The sequence below is a fragment of the Nelumbo nucifera genome, chromosome 3 (assembly GCF_055504915.1).
Source record: "Nelumbo nucifera cultivar China Antique chromosome 3, China Antique-T2T, whole genome shotgun sequence".
Lineage (NCBI taxonomy): Eukaryota > Viridiplantae > Streptophyta > Magnoliopsida > Proteales > Nelumbonaceae > Nelumbo > Nelumbo nucifera.
In genome coordinates, this window is record NC_142651.1 from 43,232,637 (window position 1) to 43,251,591 (window position 18,955).

At 40.6% G+C, this 18,955-nt stretch overlaps 1 protein-coding gene across 1 annotated transcript in view; it reads right to left on the reverse strand.

The window, feature by feature from the left end:
* LOC104612908 (mediator of RNA polymerase II transcription subunit-like protein) overlaps positions 1–17,604 on the reverse strand; it is a 34,182-nt gene extending 16,578 nt beyond the window's left edge. Inside the window, exon 1 of the mRNA XM_010280569.3 lies at positions 16,787–17,604. Coding sequence (XP_010278871.1) covers positions 16,787–17,442 — 656 coding nt within the window. The 5' untranslated portion in view covers positions 17,443–17,604. The remainder of the gene's footprint in view (positions 1–16,786) is intronic.
* Positions 17,605–18,955: the final 1,351 nt, after the last annotated feature.

The following is an 18,955-nucleotide window of genomic DNA, read 5'->3' on the forward strand; positions in this document are numbered from 1 at the left end:
TGTTTGAACTTTCCACAAGAGACCCTATTGAGAAGGATGGAAAAAGCGGGAGTAGTAACGCATACCTTGATCCAGCTCCTCCATTTTGAGCTAAAATTCATTCTCTTCAGCATGTGGTCTAAGAAACTCCAACTTACATGATCAAAAGCTTCTTCTAAATCCACCTCAAGGGTTTGCCCATCTCTACCTTCCCTCCTCCATGAGTCAACCAATTCATTGGCAATGAGAACACCATCGAGAATTTGTCTCCCCTCAACAAAAGCTCCTTGGGAAGGGGAGATAATCTGACCCATCACCCTTTTCAATCTTGAAGCTAAAACTTTTGCAAGGATTTTATAGACACTTCCCAGGAAACTAATAGGTCTGAATTCCTTAAACTCTAAAGCCTCTTCCTTCTTGGGAATCAGTGTGATGAAAGTAGAATTGAGACACCTTTCCAGAGCAGCCTTTGAGTGGAATTCCTCAAAAACCTTCAAGAGATCCTGTTTGATAAAAGACCAGCTCAGCTTATAGAACTTTATTGTGAAACCATTAGGGCCTTGTCCCCTTGTCCCCTTCCAAATGGAAAATAGCTTCCCTGATTTCATCCTTAGAGAATGGATTTTCTAGGTCCAAAGCAGCCTCATTACAACTATTATAGTCCAACCCATCAAGTCAACAATAGCATTTTTAATATGGTTTTCATCCTCCAGCACCTGCCCATTAACTTTTAAAGCCTTAATGTTATTAATGTGCCTCTTGTGAGGAAAAAAAAGCAGTATTGTTATCACCTTCTTTTAACCATAAGCTCTGGGATCTCTGCCTCCATTTTACCTAATCTTGAAAGGTAATTTTATCATAGTTCATCTTAGCCTGAAGCCTCTTTTTCCGGTTGTTCTCACTCAAAGGACCCCTCTCTTCCTCCAAATCTAGTTCAACAATTTGCTGTAAGTAGCCTGCCTTTTTAGCTTTTACTCCCTTGAAAACTTCTTTGTTCCAGATTTTGATCTTTTTTTTAACTCCTTCAATTTCAAGTGGAAGATGTGACTTGCTGAACCTGTGAAACTCACACTTTCCTACCAATACTGCAACTGCTCAAGGAAGCCTTCCTCATTCAACCACATGTTCAAACCTAAAAGGCCCGCAAGCACAAGGCCCCCCTCCACTATGTAAGAGAAAGGGCATATGGTCTGAGAGGGGTCTGGGGGGAGCAGATTGGAATAAATTGGGGAAACTATCCTCCCAATCCGGAGAGATTAGGAAATAATCCAGTTTGACCAAGGTAGGGGTAGCCTGGTTGTTTGTAAGGTTAGCGCCAGCAAGAAGCATATCCATCAGGCCCCACCGCTGCACAAAATTTGCAAATCCTCTCATACCTCAATCACCTCTAGCCAATCCAATTTTCTCTGAAGGAAACCTAAAAGTGTTAAAATCCCCACCAATACACCAAAGGGTGGTGTCTCCCTCCCTGACTCCATTAAGCTCATCCCAAAATCTTGGTTGATCACCAGCCTCAATTGGCCCATAGACTATAGTCAGAAAACTTTGAATCCCCCATTTACCACCTTAAAATTCAAAGAAGCCAAAAATTCCTTGATCCAACTATTAGAAACCTCAATGGTGTCAAAATCCCAAATTACCAAGATTCTACCCGTTGTACCAATAGCTGGAAGAAAAAGCCAATCACACTGCCTCTGACCCCAAATGCTTCGAACAATAGAAGCATCCACTTGCTGAAGCTTTTGATTCTTGCAAGTATAGCACATTCAGCTGCCATTTATTCAAGAAGGACCAAATAAGACAAAATTATTTCTGCCTCCTACTCCCTGTAGCCTTGCCACTAGAAACACCCGCCATGTCATTGAGCCTCCATGCAAGCCAAAAAAGCTCCCAGTCAGTTCTCCTTCCCTTCCTACCTTTCTCCTCAATCAATCTCTTTTCAATTTCCATCAGAAGATCAACTGTCTCCCTTTCCATACCCTTGAAGGATATACCAAAGAATTCCCCAAAAGATAAGAGAGCTTCAACAGCACCCACAGAGACATGTCTTCATCCAAAGAGTTTGAAGCATAGTCAGGGGATGGAGCTCTTACCTCTAGGTCACAGTTAGGTCTCACCACTACTAACGGGAAGACATCAGGCATGTCTTCTTCTGCAGGGGCTTCAAGACAAAGCATAGCTATCACCATATCCACGGATGAGGGGGGACCCGGGGCCTAAGGAACCAGAGGTGGGAAAGTTTGCGCTGCTTGTTGGACTTCTTGCTCACCGCCAGAAAAGGTTGAGCAAGGGATGGACAACCAGGTCAGGGGGTCCCTGGGTTAGTGGGGAGGGGGGTTGTCGGTTGCTCTGCAAATCCCTTTATGCCACTGGTCTACTGCTCTTAGGTTGATCTCATCAAGTTCCCCTGAGTGAGGCACCACTTGTAATTACAGGTGGACTTGGGCAGCTTCTTCTGCCACTTGTTCAAATGACTGGCCACCTGTTTTTCAATCTTTGAGAATTCAGAAGAGTTTCAAAATTTGAAGCTCGTGGTCCCTGGTCTTATCCACAGTCAGGGCCACATAGCACAACTCAAAGATCAAACGGCCCATGTCGGATTTCTCTTTGACACAGCCCTCATCTTCAGACACATGTATCTAGGGGGGAGGGAGGGTGTCCCTAATCTCCAACCAAAAAAGCCTCCTCAGTAGCCATCCTCTATAGGCAAGATATTGTTATTGATATTTCAAACATTTTTTTATCAGCAAAAATGAGAATTTTATTCAATTAAGAGAATTAATACAAAGTTACAGCAGATAAAACACAGACAATTCAACAAAAACAATTACAATAAAGCCCAAAAAAGTCGTTGCCTTTGAACTCCCTGTTTAGCTAGAGAATCAACCATTCCATTTGCAGTTCTCCTAACCCATGTAAATGAGGCATTAAGTTCCCTTGCTATGGTTACTATCTCCCTTAACTGATTTTTGTAGTACCAAGGAACATTACTGCTTGAATTGGTCCAAGATATCACTGTTTTTGAGTCCCCTTCTGTCTCCAAGTTCTTAAAATCAGCTTGCTTGGCAATCTTTAGCCCTTGATGTAGAGCTAACAGTTCATCTTTTAAGGAGTCACCTTCCCCTAAAGGTCCCGAGTATATAGCCAACACTTTGTTTGAGGAGTCTCTGATCACACCACCAATGTCTGTCATACCCGGATTTCCTAGAGAGCTCCCGTCAATGTTTATCTTTAACTTATTGGGGCCTGGTGGCTTCCACTCCATCACTTTTCTTTCCTTCATCTCTGCAGTGTGTGCCACTTCATTCCACACTCTTACAATATTCGTAATTGAGATGTTTTGGAAGAAATGGGGTGATTTAACCCAATGTGCAACTCTTATCTTTATGGCCTCCACAATGGCCTCTTTTGGCCTATGCTTTTCATTGAAAATTCTTGCATTCCTTTCCTCCCATATTAACCACACCATTGCTGCCATTGCTGATTTCCACATCACCCTCCCTCTTTTTGTTGGTTGCCTTAGAAAATTTGGATCAAAGAGGCTTATTACATCTTGGGGAGCACTCAACCTACAACCAATGAGAGAGCAAAGAGATTTTCATACAAACGGTACAAAGGAGCAATGGATCAATAAATGTGGTAGGGATTCACCATCTGCAAAGCAAAGAGAGCACACATGAGAGGAAAGGCATTTATTTGGCCTCCTTTTTTGAAGCATGTCACAAGTATTTACCTTCCCTAAAAACACCTCCCAACACAAAGCTTGAATGTTTGGTGGAAAGGGATTGCTCCAAATCTCTTTCACCGGGAAATTATCACCCCCAACAGTAATTTGAACAAGGGTATTAAAGAAAGAAGAACACGTAAAGGTGCCATCAAAGGAAGCAGACCATACTCTAGTGTCCTCCAAGGATTGAACGAAGAAAACTAACTTGAGAGCATCAAGCAAGTGTATAAGAGACTCACACTCATTGTCCCTCAAACCTCTTCTGAAACCAAAATCCCAACTCAACCCAAAGTGAGAAAAAGTGACAAAATTTGAAATGGGTTTTAACTTGTAGTTAGAGATTGAATATAGATCAGTGAAAATGGAGCAGAAATGAGTATCACCCAGCCAAAGATCTTCCCAAAAAAGCACCCTAGAGACACAACCCACATCAAATCTAATGAGATTAAGAAAGATAGGATATACCTCTTGTATTGCTTTCCACAGAGAACTCTAGGAAGATGTCGGTTGATTTAACTCCTAACCTCCTGGTTTCTTCCAAGAAATCAAGAACATACATTCTCTGGGAGACAAAGATGCCATGCTTAGATCTAGCTACCTCAATTGCCAAGAAGTAGCGTAGTTCCCCAAAATCTTTTACTTAAAACTCTTGGTGAAGAAGTTGCTTATGGGAGTCAATCTGACCAATGTCATTTCCTATCACAACAATATCATCAACATAGATAGCAAGCAAAGTCAAAGAGGAGTCTGTTTTCTTAAAGAAGAGAGTGATCTGATTGAGCTTGAACATAGCCAAATTTCTCTAAAGCCAGTTTAAATTTATCAAACCAAGCTCTTGGAGACTGCTTCAGCCCATATAAAGCCTTCTTCAGTCGATACACCTTTCCTGTCTCTACACTAAAAAAACCAAGGGCAACTACATATACACCTCCTCTTGTAGATCTCCATTGAGGAAAGCATTCTTAACATCCATCTGAACTAGTGGCCATGAGAAATTTGCAGCAATGGGCAATAAGACTCTGATATCATTTTGGCTACTGGTGCAAATGTCTCCAAATAATCTATGCCATAAGTTTGTATGAACCCCTTTGCAACCAATCTGGCCTTGTATCTTTCTACGGAGCCAGCATTATATTTCATTGTAAACAACCATCTACACCCAACAGGTTTCTTCCCCTCAAGCTGGTCAACCAACTCCCATGTATTGTTTTTAACAAGAGCATCAATTTCTACCTTCATTGCATCTTTCCACTCAGGTATCAATAAAGCTTCCTGCATTGTTCTGGGAATAGAAATAGTAGCAATAAAGGCTAGGAAAGATCTATAGGATTGTGAAAGACAATCATAATAGAGAAATTGAGAGATACAATGAGCAGTGGATGAAGTACAACGATGCTTCCCTTTACGAACTACAATTGGGAGATCAATATCATCTGAAGATAGGAGCTGAGGCTCAACAGTGTTAGGTATACTATCTACAGCAATGGGCTCAGTGGGCTCAGCAGTGAAGGTAGTACCTGGATTAGGATCTATAGAAAGAACTAGGATCGGCCTAGACTACTGAGGACCAAAATCAACCTACCTCCACCGTATGTGATACACCCTCAATTCCTTGCACTTTTGACAACCTTCTACACCACTCTCCCCTTCAATGATTGGAATAGGTAACGAAACTTCAGGGGCTGAATTACCCACCTCACTACTCTCCCCCTAAGAAGAGACCCTATGATAGTAGGGCACATCCTCAAAGAATGTCACATCCATAGACACAAACCGTTTACCAGCAACAAGCTCATAACAACAATACCCCTTTTGATTTTGTGCATACCCAAGGAAGATACATTTGGTAGTTTTCGGGTCAAATTTAGAGCGATGAAGTCCAAGGATTTGAACAAAACAAGTACACCCAAAGGTTTTAAGAGGGATAGTGAATAAATCCTTGTCTAGATACAAGAGGTTAAATGGTGTTTTCATGTCTAGAACCCATAAAGGAATTTTGTTAATGAGGTATGCAATTGTACGGATGGCATCCCCCCAAAACCATATGGGAACATTAGAGTTTAGCATGATGCTTCTAGCTACCTCCAAGATATGTCGGTTTTTACTCTCAACAACCCCATTTTGTTGAGGTGTACGAGGACAAGTGCTCTGATGACTAACCCCATAATCAATGAGATATGAAGCCAAGGGTTTTGCAAAATACTCCTTGGTAATATCAGATCTGAGAATTTTGATCCTGATTCCAAATTGGGTTAATACTATCTGATGGAAAGACGGAGTCAAAGTAGGGGCCTCATCTCGAGAGTGCATAAGGTAAACCCACAAGAAACGAGTACAATCATCAACAAACAAGTATTTGTCCCCCCCATAGTAGTAGTATGATATGGTCCCCAAACATCTACATCCACAATTTCAAAAGGAATGCTGCTTCTTTTATTTTTTTTATTTTTTTGATCAATAAAAATTTCATTGAAACAACATAAGAATAATTACAACAAGGAACACAGACACTCTTATCTTCCAAATACAACTTAAGCCCTCAAGAAAAGAAAAGGAAAGGAAAGGAAGGAACAGTTAAATTACAACTTGGCCCAAAACATTGATTTCCTTTCTACCCCTTGTTTAGCTAATTCATCAGCTACAGAATTAGCTGATCTTTTAACCCAACTCATCTTGATTTCCATCTCCCGCACCAGCCACTTAAATTTCCTCCTATCATTGCTATAATTCCATAAACCACTATTGTCTTTATTCAACCACCCTATCACCACCTCCTCCAAGTCCCCTTCAATTATGAGTTTTTTGATATTCATCTCCTTAGCTTTCTGGACTCCTTCCATAACTGCCAATATCTCAACTCTAAGGGAGTCACCCACTCCAATTGGGCCTGAGAACAACACAGAAATGACCCCATTCTTATCCCTAAAAACACCCTCAATCCCTAATTGTCCAAGATTCCCCCTACTACTCCCATCAAAGTTTAGTTTTAAGAAACCAGCAGGTGGGGTGGGGTGGGGGGGTCCAAGACACACTCATTACTGATTTGGTCTGTGTACAGTTTGCAATCTCACCCCACTTCCTCAACATGTCATCCACTGTATAATCTGTGAATAGCTCTAAAGATTTCAGCCACTGTACAACCCTTATATGGATTATAGCTCTCAATTCTTCAGCCCCTCTCTCAACTTCTAAGAAGATCCTGGAATTTATTTCTTCCCATAATGACCAACATACTGCAGCCCTCAATCCTCTCCACATAGTCCTTCCCCTTTTTATACACCACCTGAAAAAAGAAGGGGAGAAAAGACTCTGCATGTCTGATGGAGGGTTCCAACTGCACCCAAAGAGAGAAAAAACCCACTCCCAAATTGACTTTGCAAATTGGCAAGACACCAGTAAGTGAAAACCAATCTCCCCATCCGCTTTGTAAAGAACACACCAATGAGGTGACAAGCAAGTATTGGGTCTCTTCTTTTGGTGCAGATCGCCAGTGTTGAATCTTTCCAAATAGGCTTCCCAACAAAAACTACCAACCCTAAGAGGAATTGGTTTGCACCAAACCTCATTTACCGGGAAAGGGGAGGTTGTAGGACTGGTGGACTGGCTTAAGACTTTGAAGTATGAAGCACGAGAAAAAGAGCAAGTGGGGGTAGGGGTCCAAATTCTAGAGTCCACCTTAGAGGGGTCTAAGAAAACATTATCAAGAAGTTCGAGGAGGCTCGAGATACTGTCGAGGTTTGAGTCCCTTACAGCCCTTCTCAGACCCAGGTTCCACCCAAGCCCAGAACTAGAAAAGGAAGGGTGATGAAAGAAGAAACTGGCTCATTTTTTAAATCAGAAAGAGCGTACAAGGAAGGAAACTAGTCCTTTAGAGGAACATTCCCCACCCAAGTTTGTACCCAGAATTTTATGGAATTACCTAAATTCAAATCATACCTGACAAGAGGGGAGAATACTGGTAGCAATTCATGAATGGCTTTCCAAGGTGAAGTGCTTGTGGTCCAAGCTTTGATTCCAACATCCCATCCATTTTGCTCCAGCCCATGTATGCTTGCCACTATTCTAGCCCATAGCTTCTCCTGCTCCAAAGGAAACCTCCACAACCACTTCCCCAAAAGGGCCATATTCCTTTTTCTGATGTTTCCAAGCCCCAAACCACCATAGGTTTTACTCCTGGTCACCACCTCCCAGCTAACTCTATGATCCCTCTTCTCCTCTCCCGGCTCCCAAAGGAAATCTCTCATCATCCTCTCCAACCTGTTAGAAACCTTCACTAGAATTTTGAACACTAATAGGAAATAAATGGGTAAATTTGCTAATGTGGCCTTAATCAGTGTAGTCCTTCCACCAAGAGAAAGGTAATTCTTTTTCCAAGAGACAAGTCTTTTTTCAAATCTTTCCATCACCGGGTTCCAGAAGCTCTCTCTCTCTTAGGATTATCACCTAAAGGCAACCCTAGATAAATCAATGGCCAACCTGAGACTTCACACCCTAGCACTTCTGCACTCTCCCTAATCTCTCCCTCCTCCATATTCACACCCACTACACAACTTTTCCCAAAGTTCACCTTCAAGTTTGACATTTGCTCAAAGAGTTGAATCACCAGTTTCAAGTTCCTGGTGAAACTCACATTACCTCCTTCACAAAACAAAAACGTATCATCAACAAACTGTAAGTGAGTGAGAGGGGTGTCCTCCCTTCCAACTCTCCAACCTCTAATCAGGCCCCTAGAGTCTTCACTGTGAATCAATTTCCCCAGAACATCAGCAACTAGTAAGAACAATAAAAGAGATAGGGGTCTCTTATACCCCTAATGACTGGAAAGAAATCTACAACTATCCCATTCACTAGCACTGAATAATGATCCATTTGCACCATCTAGCCCCAAACCCAAATTTGGTTGTAACTTTCCTCAAAAATTCCCAGTTCACCAAGTCATAAGCCTTTTTCAGATCCAACACCACTCCTTTTTATCCTTCTTGAAATTCTCCACTCTCATTAGAAATGATGTCTGGCAGTACCTCCTTCAATCTCAAAGATAACACCTTTGCAATAATCTTGTACAGGCTATTTACCAAATTGATTGGCCTAAAGTCCCTTGGGTGGTAAGCTTCTTTCTTTTTGGGAACCAAAGCTATAAAAGTGGAATTCACACCCGAATTAACAATTCCTCTCGTATGAAACTGTTCAAAAACCAACAGAAGGTCATCTTTCAAAATATCCCAACAATCCTGATAAAAAGCGAACCCATTCGGCCCTAGAGCTTTTGTTCTATCCATAGAAAACACAACCTCCTTAATCTCTTCCAAGACAAACCTTCTTTCCAACCTTCTCCTGTTATCCCCCCCCCCCTACATCTGGCCAGTCAAATCCTTCTACCCACACCCCTCCACTTACAGGCCTTCTTAGTATGGATTTAAAATGTTCTACACATGCCCTAGCTATCTCCTCTTGTTGAATTAACTCAACTCCATCCACTACCAATTTGGAAATGAAGTTTCTCCTTCTCCTTCCATCTACCAAAGAATGAAAATACCTGGTATTTCTATCTCCCTCTTGCAACCATTTACACCAAGATTTTTGCCTCCAACTTATTTCCTCCTTATGTAGGCAGTCCTCTAACTGTCTTCTCAAACCTCTTCTAAATTCATTGTCTTCCTCTCCAAAATCTCCCCTTTCTTATTTAAAGTCAAGGCTTTCAAGTTGGTCCATCAGAGCTCTCTTTCTTTATTTTAGCCTCCCAAACTCCAAAAGATTCCACTCCTTGATCTTTGCTTTCAAAAATTATAGTTTCTTATGGAATCTCATCCCCTCCCATTCCACCATTGGGTTACACTCACTCCACCACTCTCTTACCCTATTGGTAAACCCGGGATGGAGTAACCACATATTTTAAAATCTAAAGGGGCAGGTCCTCCACTCCTTCTTTCATCCTTGCACATCACTATGGGCTAATGATCAAAGGTCACCCTAGGTAGGATAAGTTGATCTACAATGCTTTGCAAGTTCACAACTCTCACACCTCAAACTAGACACTTGGACTGACTTAAACAAATTAGGAAATAAACTCTTCAAAGACCCAAAAGACAAATGACCCAACCTATTATGCCAAAGCATAATCTGACTTACAGACTAGGAAACAAATAACTTCTCAACTTCAATATCCTTCCCCTGTGGATGCTTAAGCAAATAGACTCCATTCGTTTCACAGTCAATCCCAATCACCTTCCTTGTCTCCAGATCCTGAAAAACACGTCGATCAAGAAAAAAAAGTCACTGAACGATTCTAATTCTTAGTAATACTACCAAGTGAAACTTTTCTTTGCTTTCCCTGAGCTTTCTGATTTTTGGGGAGCTAAGTTATTTTATCTCCCTTTGTATTCCTTTCGCTCTATTCTCTTAATTTAATGAAATTGATGTTATTGATCAAAAAAAAATACTACTAACTGAAAGTAGGTTAGCACTAAGCCTAGGAACATGCAGAACTGAGGACAAGGAAATGGCATTAGAGAATCTAATGTCTCCCTTGCTAGAGATAGGCACAACAGAGCCATCAACAATAGATATTTTGTCTGCGCAAGAGGATAGACAATAAGTAGTAAGTAAGGTCGGAAAACTAGTCATATGATCAGAAGCACCGGAATCTATTACCTAGAGAGGTCTAGGATTACCTAGGACTGATGCATGATATGCTGTAGCTCTTGTACCTGAGTGAGAAAAGGCTGAAGTGGGAGTAACAAATGTAGTAGCTTGTGGCTGAGATGAGAGTCCAAAAGTACCAGCTTCACTTTCCAACTGTGTTAAGGCAGCTCGGACAGCAACTAGAGCATCTAAGGATGTGGTCCTTGTGCTGGAAGACAATGCACTATCAGTAGTAACTGCCACATTAGCATTTCCCTTCTTATTTCTGAGTCTAACTGGAAAAAAATGGGGATACAATTTCCAACATGTGTCCCTAGTATGTTTCAGCTTCTTACAATGATCACAAAATATCTCCCTTTTATCTTCCTTCTTCATTTCCCTTTCCTATCTCCCCTAGATTTTGGTTTTGTTGCTACTAAGGCTGATTGCATAGGCTGAAACAATAACATCACCTTTCTCCTACTCTCTTCACTGTGCACTAGTGAATAGGCCTGAAACAATGTCACACTCTCCCTAGTAAGTAGTTGTTGTCTTACAATATCAAATTCTGAATTCAGACCGGCTAGGAACTAAAACACTCTGTTTGTTTCAATCAGCTTGCTATAAGTTGTTGCATCTCTCTAACTTTCCCACTCAATTGTCTCCAAGTGGTCAATTTCATGCCACAAAGATTTCAAAGCAACAAAGTAAACAGAGACTAGCTTCTCCCCCTGCTTGAGATTACTCACTTCACACTTAAGTTCATAAGCCCTAGCAACAAAAAGGGGTTGGGAGTATGTCTCTTTCATATTGTCCCAAATCTCCTTGGCTGTTTTTGCCCATAAATAATTTCGGCTGATGTGCGGTTGCATTGAATTGCATAGCCAAGCCATCACCAAATAGTTCTCTTAAACCCATTTGGCATGTGATGTGTCTTCCTTGGCTGGCTTCTTTATATCCCCAGTCACATAGCCTAATTTGCCTCTACCTCCAATGGCCATCATAGCTGATTGGGCCCATTCCAAGTAATTGGTCCCATCAAACCTAACTATTGTAATCTGAAAAGAATTCTCAGTCATGCTTCCAGCCCCTAAAAAAACTTCCCCTTGAGTCTTTTAACTCACTTCCAGCCTTCTCCATTTGTAGAAAATATTAACAGGTCACTATTTTAAGAAGTAAACCCCTGAACTGCCCCTTTTTTATGCAGAAAATCCTAGCTGATTGAAATCAGCCACCCAGAAATCACTCACAATTAACTATAATCACCCAGAAATTATCCACAGCCAATAAGCAAGTCTGGGAGCAAAGAATTGATTGTAGGGTTTGAAGAAACCCTAGAGAAAAGAACAGGGAAAACAGAGATCTGTCAAAACCCTAAAGAAACGAACAGGGAAGGCAGAAATCTGTCAACCACTGCTTCTAGAGTGGTTCAAATTGCTCTTATTCAAGGTCGGTTTCAACAAAAAGAGGTTCTTTCTCAAAAAGAAACTGATTCTCACCTTCAATTTCCAATTTAAACCCTAATCTTGGACTTGCCTACTTTCTCTGATCCTTCCTGGTCACTGGGCACTCTCCAAAGGTCATGCAATCCTTGGGCAGCAACTAAAGACTCCAGGCTCCAGCAACCTCCAAGAACAAGGAAATGATGCAGAACTTCCAGTCCTAGAAAGTTCTCATGCAGCCAACTGGATTAGGCTCACATGAGAACCCCAATCTGTCCTAGGTTGGCTCTGATACCAACTTGGATAAAAGAAACCTGAAACTATTTGTTTTCTGATATAAGGTCAGTAGAAGAATCAGAGAAAAGAAGATCACAAACAGAAGAAGAAAGAGAAGAAGAAGAAGAGAAGGAGAAAAGGGTGTGGTTCTAATGATCTTGCCGCCCCATCAGATTGGTATTTATATGTTTTGACTTAACATTAGTGGAGTTACATTAATAACCCTGCTGAAATAGAAATAAATATAAAATAACTATATCTGGCCTAACTACCATAACTACCATGAAATAAATATAAAGATGATATCAGTGGGACCACACACTAACAACTAACACCTATCTCTACAGTTTCATTTATCCTTTTTTTCAATCAATAAAGAGAAGTTATTAAAAGAAAAGAATCAAGAGACTACAGTTGGGAAAATCATAAGAACATGGCAAGTTTAGGAGTGTCTCCCTCTGGTCTTTGTAGTTCCCCCCGCCCTTCCAATGTAGCTGGTTCCTCAAACAACTGCATTCCCAAATAAACTCTCTTTACTCTCACCCTCCCCTATCACTTGCCTGCTCACTATATTCAATAATCTCAGTGGCATACTGTGACATGCTGCAGAATATGTTATCAAGAGACTTTTTTGGGTAGAAATTATCAAGAAACTCACCAACAAGGCAGTTAGCATAAATAAAATTCAAATAATCAGTACCTTCACTTGGAGGCAACATATTTCCAAAGGCTATGAAAAACTAAAGAGCTACAAAATCATTGAAGTTTGTAGAACCAGTTGACCCTGAAAAGACATCTTAGAAATCATTATTTCATCTCTTCATGTATGCCACCCATAGGTTTCCCACCTTTGGAGTTCTCCACCATTTAATCCATGTGACACCCTTGGACCACTTCAAAGTACTATTAGAAAAACGTCATTACCCAATGGGCAGAAGTGATATTGTGGTACATACATTTAGTTTGCAGATGCAAGGTTAAAAGCATCGATACGATACGAGTTTCGGTCGTATCGTATCGGTACTTAGAAATGGCCGAAACTTTATTTTTTTTTAGTTTTTTTTTACATTTTGGTTTTTTGGAAAGCTTTTAACATGTTTTTTATTATTACAAAAAATGGAGGTCCGAAACACCTGGAAACAGGCGTTTCGGACCGTATCTTTTTCAAAAGATACGATATGATACGCCCCGTATCGGGCGTATCGTATCGATACTTTGAACCATGTGCAGATGATATTATATTATTCTGTGGGGGCATAGGGGAGGAAGAAGTCATGAATTTTAAGATGTCAATGACACTCTTTGAGAGAATTTCAAATCTCAAGATCAATTTTGATAAGAGTTATTGCAGGAGAGAATTTGGAGCATGGTAAGTTTTAAGAGGATTGCATCATTGATGGGTTGTGCTAGGACAAAGTGGCCTTTTAGATACCTAGGTCTTCAGTTAAGTGGAAATCACAAATCCCACCTTTTTCTGGACTAAGAAACTGGCAACGTAAAAGAAAAATTACATTGCCTTAGGGGGTAGGATCACCTTGATCAAATCAACCTTGGCCAACCTACTTGCCAACAAATTGTTGCATAATTTGGAGCATCCATGAAGCAGACTCAAATGGGTGGGATGCTGGATTAAATGTGAGATCAACTCTCTCTCTAGTCCCTAGAAAGCCATTGCCTGTTGGTCACATCCTCTTTCTCAAGCACATCAAATATGATTTATGTTTTGGGGACAGAATAACATTTTGGACAAATCTGTGGTAGGACACTCAACATTTGAAAGATAGCTTTCCTGACCTTTAGCTTTATGTTTTTCCCTTTTCAAATCAAAAGCTGTTTCTACATTTGTGTCCCCATCCAACTCATGTTTGAACTAGGACTTTGGTTTCAGGAGAGGCTTAAGAGTTTCCAAGATTTCTTCTTTGGTTGGCTTGCTTTTTATCCAAGGTGTTCCTTGATACTTTTAAGCTTGGTTGGAGAGTTGGACACCTTACTCCTTCAGAGAGCTTTTCATGTGCTTCTTTCTTTCTTGTCCTTTCTCCATCACCCAACCCTACTAGGACTTCTCTTGTCTATGAGGTCTAGTATAGTCTGGTGCCACCTAACGTGATTGCTTTTTGTTGGGAAGCTTCTCATTAAAAAATTAATACTTGCAAGACCCTAAAGAGGAGAAGATTCAATTGATGCATCTTTCCACATGTGTTTTTCCTTTGTAAAGCCAACGGGGAAGCTTCTTACCATCATAAGTAGACCCCTTCGAGTAATGTGGAAAGCTTATTCAGCCCATCTTTCTTCAAGGCTCTTAGAGAGGCAATATGCTTTGGGGGTGCACAAGGGCAGCCACCCTTTAGAATAGTTGAGAACAAAAGAAGAGTAGGATTTTTAATGGCAATAAGAGAGCAAGAATTCCATCATCCAATGCCACTCAATTAGAGTATCTTATTGGGTGCATGAGACAAAACTTTTCCACAACTTTACTCTAGATGATATCATAAGAGGGTGGTAGTAGGTAATCAATTCCTCCTTAGCCACCAGCATTGCTACAAGAAGGTGTGTACCTCCTTAATTGAAGACTTTTAAGCTGAATTGAAGACTTTCAAGTATTGGGTCCCTATTTAGGGATTGGAATGGAGTAGTTACAGCCATATTACTGGCCCAACTGGACACATAAGCTCTACAAAAGCAACGTTGTCAGCAGCTGTACAGGATCTGAAATTGGCAAAAAAAAATCCTAAAATGCGGGAACTTGGAACTTGGAAGTGGAAGGAGATTCAGAAGTAGTGATGACTGACCAGATGCTAAGGCAAATGGATTTAGTGTTGCAGTACAGGGACATGGTGAAAGACATAAAGTTATTACGCATGGATATCAATACCAAGAACAGGTGCAAAAATAAGCAAATGTTTTGGCTGATGCATTGGCAAACAGGGATTTAACAGAGAGCATTTCTTTTGGGCCTATTGTAGCATATTTGGATAGTAGAGTTGTGACTTAGGCAATTTGTTGACCTGGATACCTCTTGTAATTATGATTCCTTTTCATATCTAATAAACCTTCAAGTTATCTAGCAAAAAAAAAATGGTGGAAAAGTTCTTTTATTTGTTCTGCGTCAATAGCCCCTTCTAGCTCTCCAGAAAAGGTCAGAAACTACAAGGGTCCCATTGTTGAATAGGCTCCTTTAGAAAGCCATATCAGTAAATTCCCGACCCAAAAATAAACAGATAAGTAAAACCAAAAGAGTAGTTCTACACCAAAAACAAAATGGCTGGAACATGAAATGAAAACATCTTTTAGAAGAGGCTTTCCACAAACAAGCCTGATGGCCTTGATCATAGCAAACCTTATCAACAGCATAGGCAACAGAAGTCCTCATAATTGAATGAAAGATCCCTTCAGACCCCAATTCCAGAGGGTTGTACCAGCCTACTGAAATCCCAAACAAGAGGACACCATACTTGATAGAAATGATTCTTCTCCAAAGCTCAGATTCATGTAGAAATATTAATGCTTTGAAACATCCTACTGCACATTCCCCAAAACCCTCTATGGTCTTACACAACATGTTCCATTTCAGTAGATGATAGGGGATGTACCTTCTTCCAAGTGGCATGTTCCTCCTCAGTCTCCACCCCTTAATTCCAAAAAGTAAAAAAAAAAAAAAATATATATATATATATATATATCTCTTTTATCAAGAACATAAATGCTGAAAACCAAATAAATTTTGATCTAGAGGAGGCAGCAAGCTGCAATAAGAACTTAGCAGCTTATATGCTTCACACTCAACACCAAGTGCCTCTTCTAGTCACAAAGTTGTGTCCCTGTAATGTCAACTCAGAGCTACAATACCTCGAAAAAGAGCATGGGCTAAATCTATATCAAGGTCAACTTCACACATCAGGAAAACCAGGCCCAATAGGGATTCTGAATGCCTTGGTATCAAAAGCACAATGGTATATTTCCATACACTAACTAACAGCAATCCAGATAAGCAGGCTGGAAAGCGAAGATGGAATTGGTGTTTTAATATAATAAAAAATACAACAACAAAGTGCAAGGGTTTCCTAGAGCTTGAGGTACAAAGCAAGGCATGTGCCTGAACAAACACCAGTTTTGGGGAAACCTAAATTCTTAAAGAAATTATGTATTTCAAAAAATTGATTAGAGCGTCATCTTATTGGCACAAAAGTCATAGCCTTGTACATTGCCCACCTAGGTTCAAGTGAGGCGCACCCAATAAAATGAGCCTCATCTGTGACTACGAGCCCAAAACACGCAAAGATAGAGGTTCATAACATGATACAAGTAAATCAACAAACAGATGGAACGCTTCATAGCATCTAATTCACTTTATTTAAGGATATCCAGATGCAAGTCTCCCTCCCTCTGTCTCTCTCTCCTGTAACTTTTTTTTTTTTTTTGCATTTGCGTTCCTTTTTTTTTTCTTTTTGTTTCATTTTTGTTATTTCTCGAACGACAGTTGAAACTTTCCAATTAAATAACTCTTCCAAGAAGGCTAACAAAAGCTACCAACTGACAATCTTCTCTATGAACCTCCTTAAGATAATGCAAATGGAGAGATCCATTTCTTGTTTAAATTCCACCTCAAAAACGCTAGCCCGCGTTTCCAATCGAAGATATATATACAATACAAATCACATAAACATAAAAAACAAAAAAACAAAAAAAAAAAATCCAGATAAAGAACGAAGAAATCTCAAGAAACCCTAAAGACAGAACACACCTCTCGCATGCGTCTTCAAGGGAAGAGAAAGGGCGCTTAATGTCGGGATGGCAGACACGCCAGGCGTCCTGGTAGGCCATTTCGAGCTCCGCCTGATGCCCCTGTCGATTAACCTTCTGTTGTTGCTGTTGTTGCTGCTGCTGATGAAGCTGATTTTGTTGTTGCTGCTGATGAAGCTGATTTTGTTGTTGCTGCTGATGAAGCTGATTCTGTTGTTGCTGCTGATGAAGCTGATTCTGTTGTTGCTGCTGCTGTTGCTGTTGATTTTGTTGTTGTTGCTGCTGCTGCTGTTGGTTAGGGATTTGTTGCTGGTGAATAGGGCTAGGATTAGGGTTCTGATGTTGTTGTTGTTGCTGTTGTTGTTGTTGCTGCTGTTGTTGAAGATTTATCGAACGGTGAATGCCTGGAGGTCGTAAATGGGCGTCGATGTTGGAAGGGAAACGAGCGATCGCTTGTTGCTGCTGCTGTTGATGTTGCTGCTGTTTGTATTGTTGTAAGAGAAGGAGCTGTTGTTGGTGCTGCTGCAGCAACAGCTGCTGCTGATGCTGAGCCAAGGCGTTCGCCTCTTCCATCTCTCTCTGTTTCTCTCTGGCCGGAGCCGGATTGGGATTGGTGTTCGATGTTTGAACTGACGTTGAATTTTTCGCCTGTGCCATCAATTCTGGCCATTAAGGTTAAACTTGAAACTGGAGATTACAACGGATCCGGAATTCCGGTTCAGTACGGGGTTTCTACCAAATTGGATCGGATTCAAAGGAACATCGCCCCGAATGCTGGGCCAGCCCCCAACTACTCCATCGAATTCGAAAGGGGGCTTCAAGCCTTCAATTGGAGTGTCAACTGTTAAGATTGCGTAGGAACCATCTAGCTGGAGACATGGTTTTCGAACCACTGTTGACCCGGACGGTCGGACCGTTCGGCCCAGGAACCATCTAGCCAACCAGTTCCGCTTTATTGCAAACCTAGTTCCTAGTCAAAAACTTTTGAATCGGTCGATGACTTGTTGACCTAGGTGGTCGAACCGTTGACTCATTCAATGGTTTCTGGTCATTTTAAAATTTTAATTATTTTTATTTCTTTAATTTATTTTATTAGAACGGGCCATCTATTCGAACCGCATGATCAAACCATCAACCCAAAAACCGGTGGCTAAAACGGTTCCAGTTTCAGATCGTTTTTTAAAACATTGGTTGTAACCATATAAAACCATCTTACACCATACATCTAGAACAATTTGTCGGGCCAGTTGTATGGCCAATGGTATTGTAGGAAAACTAGAGAATCCAGATTTGCTTAACGCAGACATCTCACACCATACTTTGATTTAACACAATGTTTGTAGCATCTTCCCTCCCCAATTAAATTCCTCTTTTCCTCTTAAATCTCTTTTAACATCTTTTTACTTTATTGAAGCAGGGGTGTTAATTAGATGGATTAGGTTAGGTTAACGGTCAATCTAAATATTAACCTTAGCTCTTACCCAAACTAATGTCACAACCCAATTTTGCCCACCAATACATTGGGTGAACCAATTTTTTTCTTATATAAAAGTCTAAAGAAGAATAAGTCTAAACTAGGAATGGCAATAGGGTGGATTCGGGGTGAGGATCATACTCCCCGTCCCCACTCCCGATTCTGAAATTAACCCCCATCCCCGTCCCCGATCCCTATCGAGGATAAAATTTGTCTTCCATTTCCGATCCCCGACAAGGATGGGTTCCCCACAAGGACCTGAATTCCTGAAATTTTGTAGATAATATTATTTATTGAAAAATAAATAAAAATTTTAAATTATAAATAATGTTCTAAATATATTTTGATATATATAAAAATAATATAAAACACTTAAATATATAAATATAAATATATAATCAGGGTCAAGGCGGGGTGGGGACCTCAATCCCCACCCTCGACCTTGACCCCGATTGGGGATTCATATTAATCCTGTCCCCGTCCCCGCCTCGCCAAAACAATCCCCATCCCTGACCCCATCGGGTCGGGGAAGTCAGGTCCCCGTCGGGGATGGGGAAAATTTCCATCCCTAGTATGAACTTATTTTTTTAACTTGATTATTGATTTCATATTAAGCACATTTTTTGGCTATATAAAAATGAATAAATTGAAGCTCAATAACTAAAAAGGAAAAGAGAAATATTTATATGTAAAGAA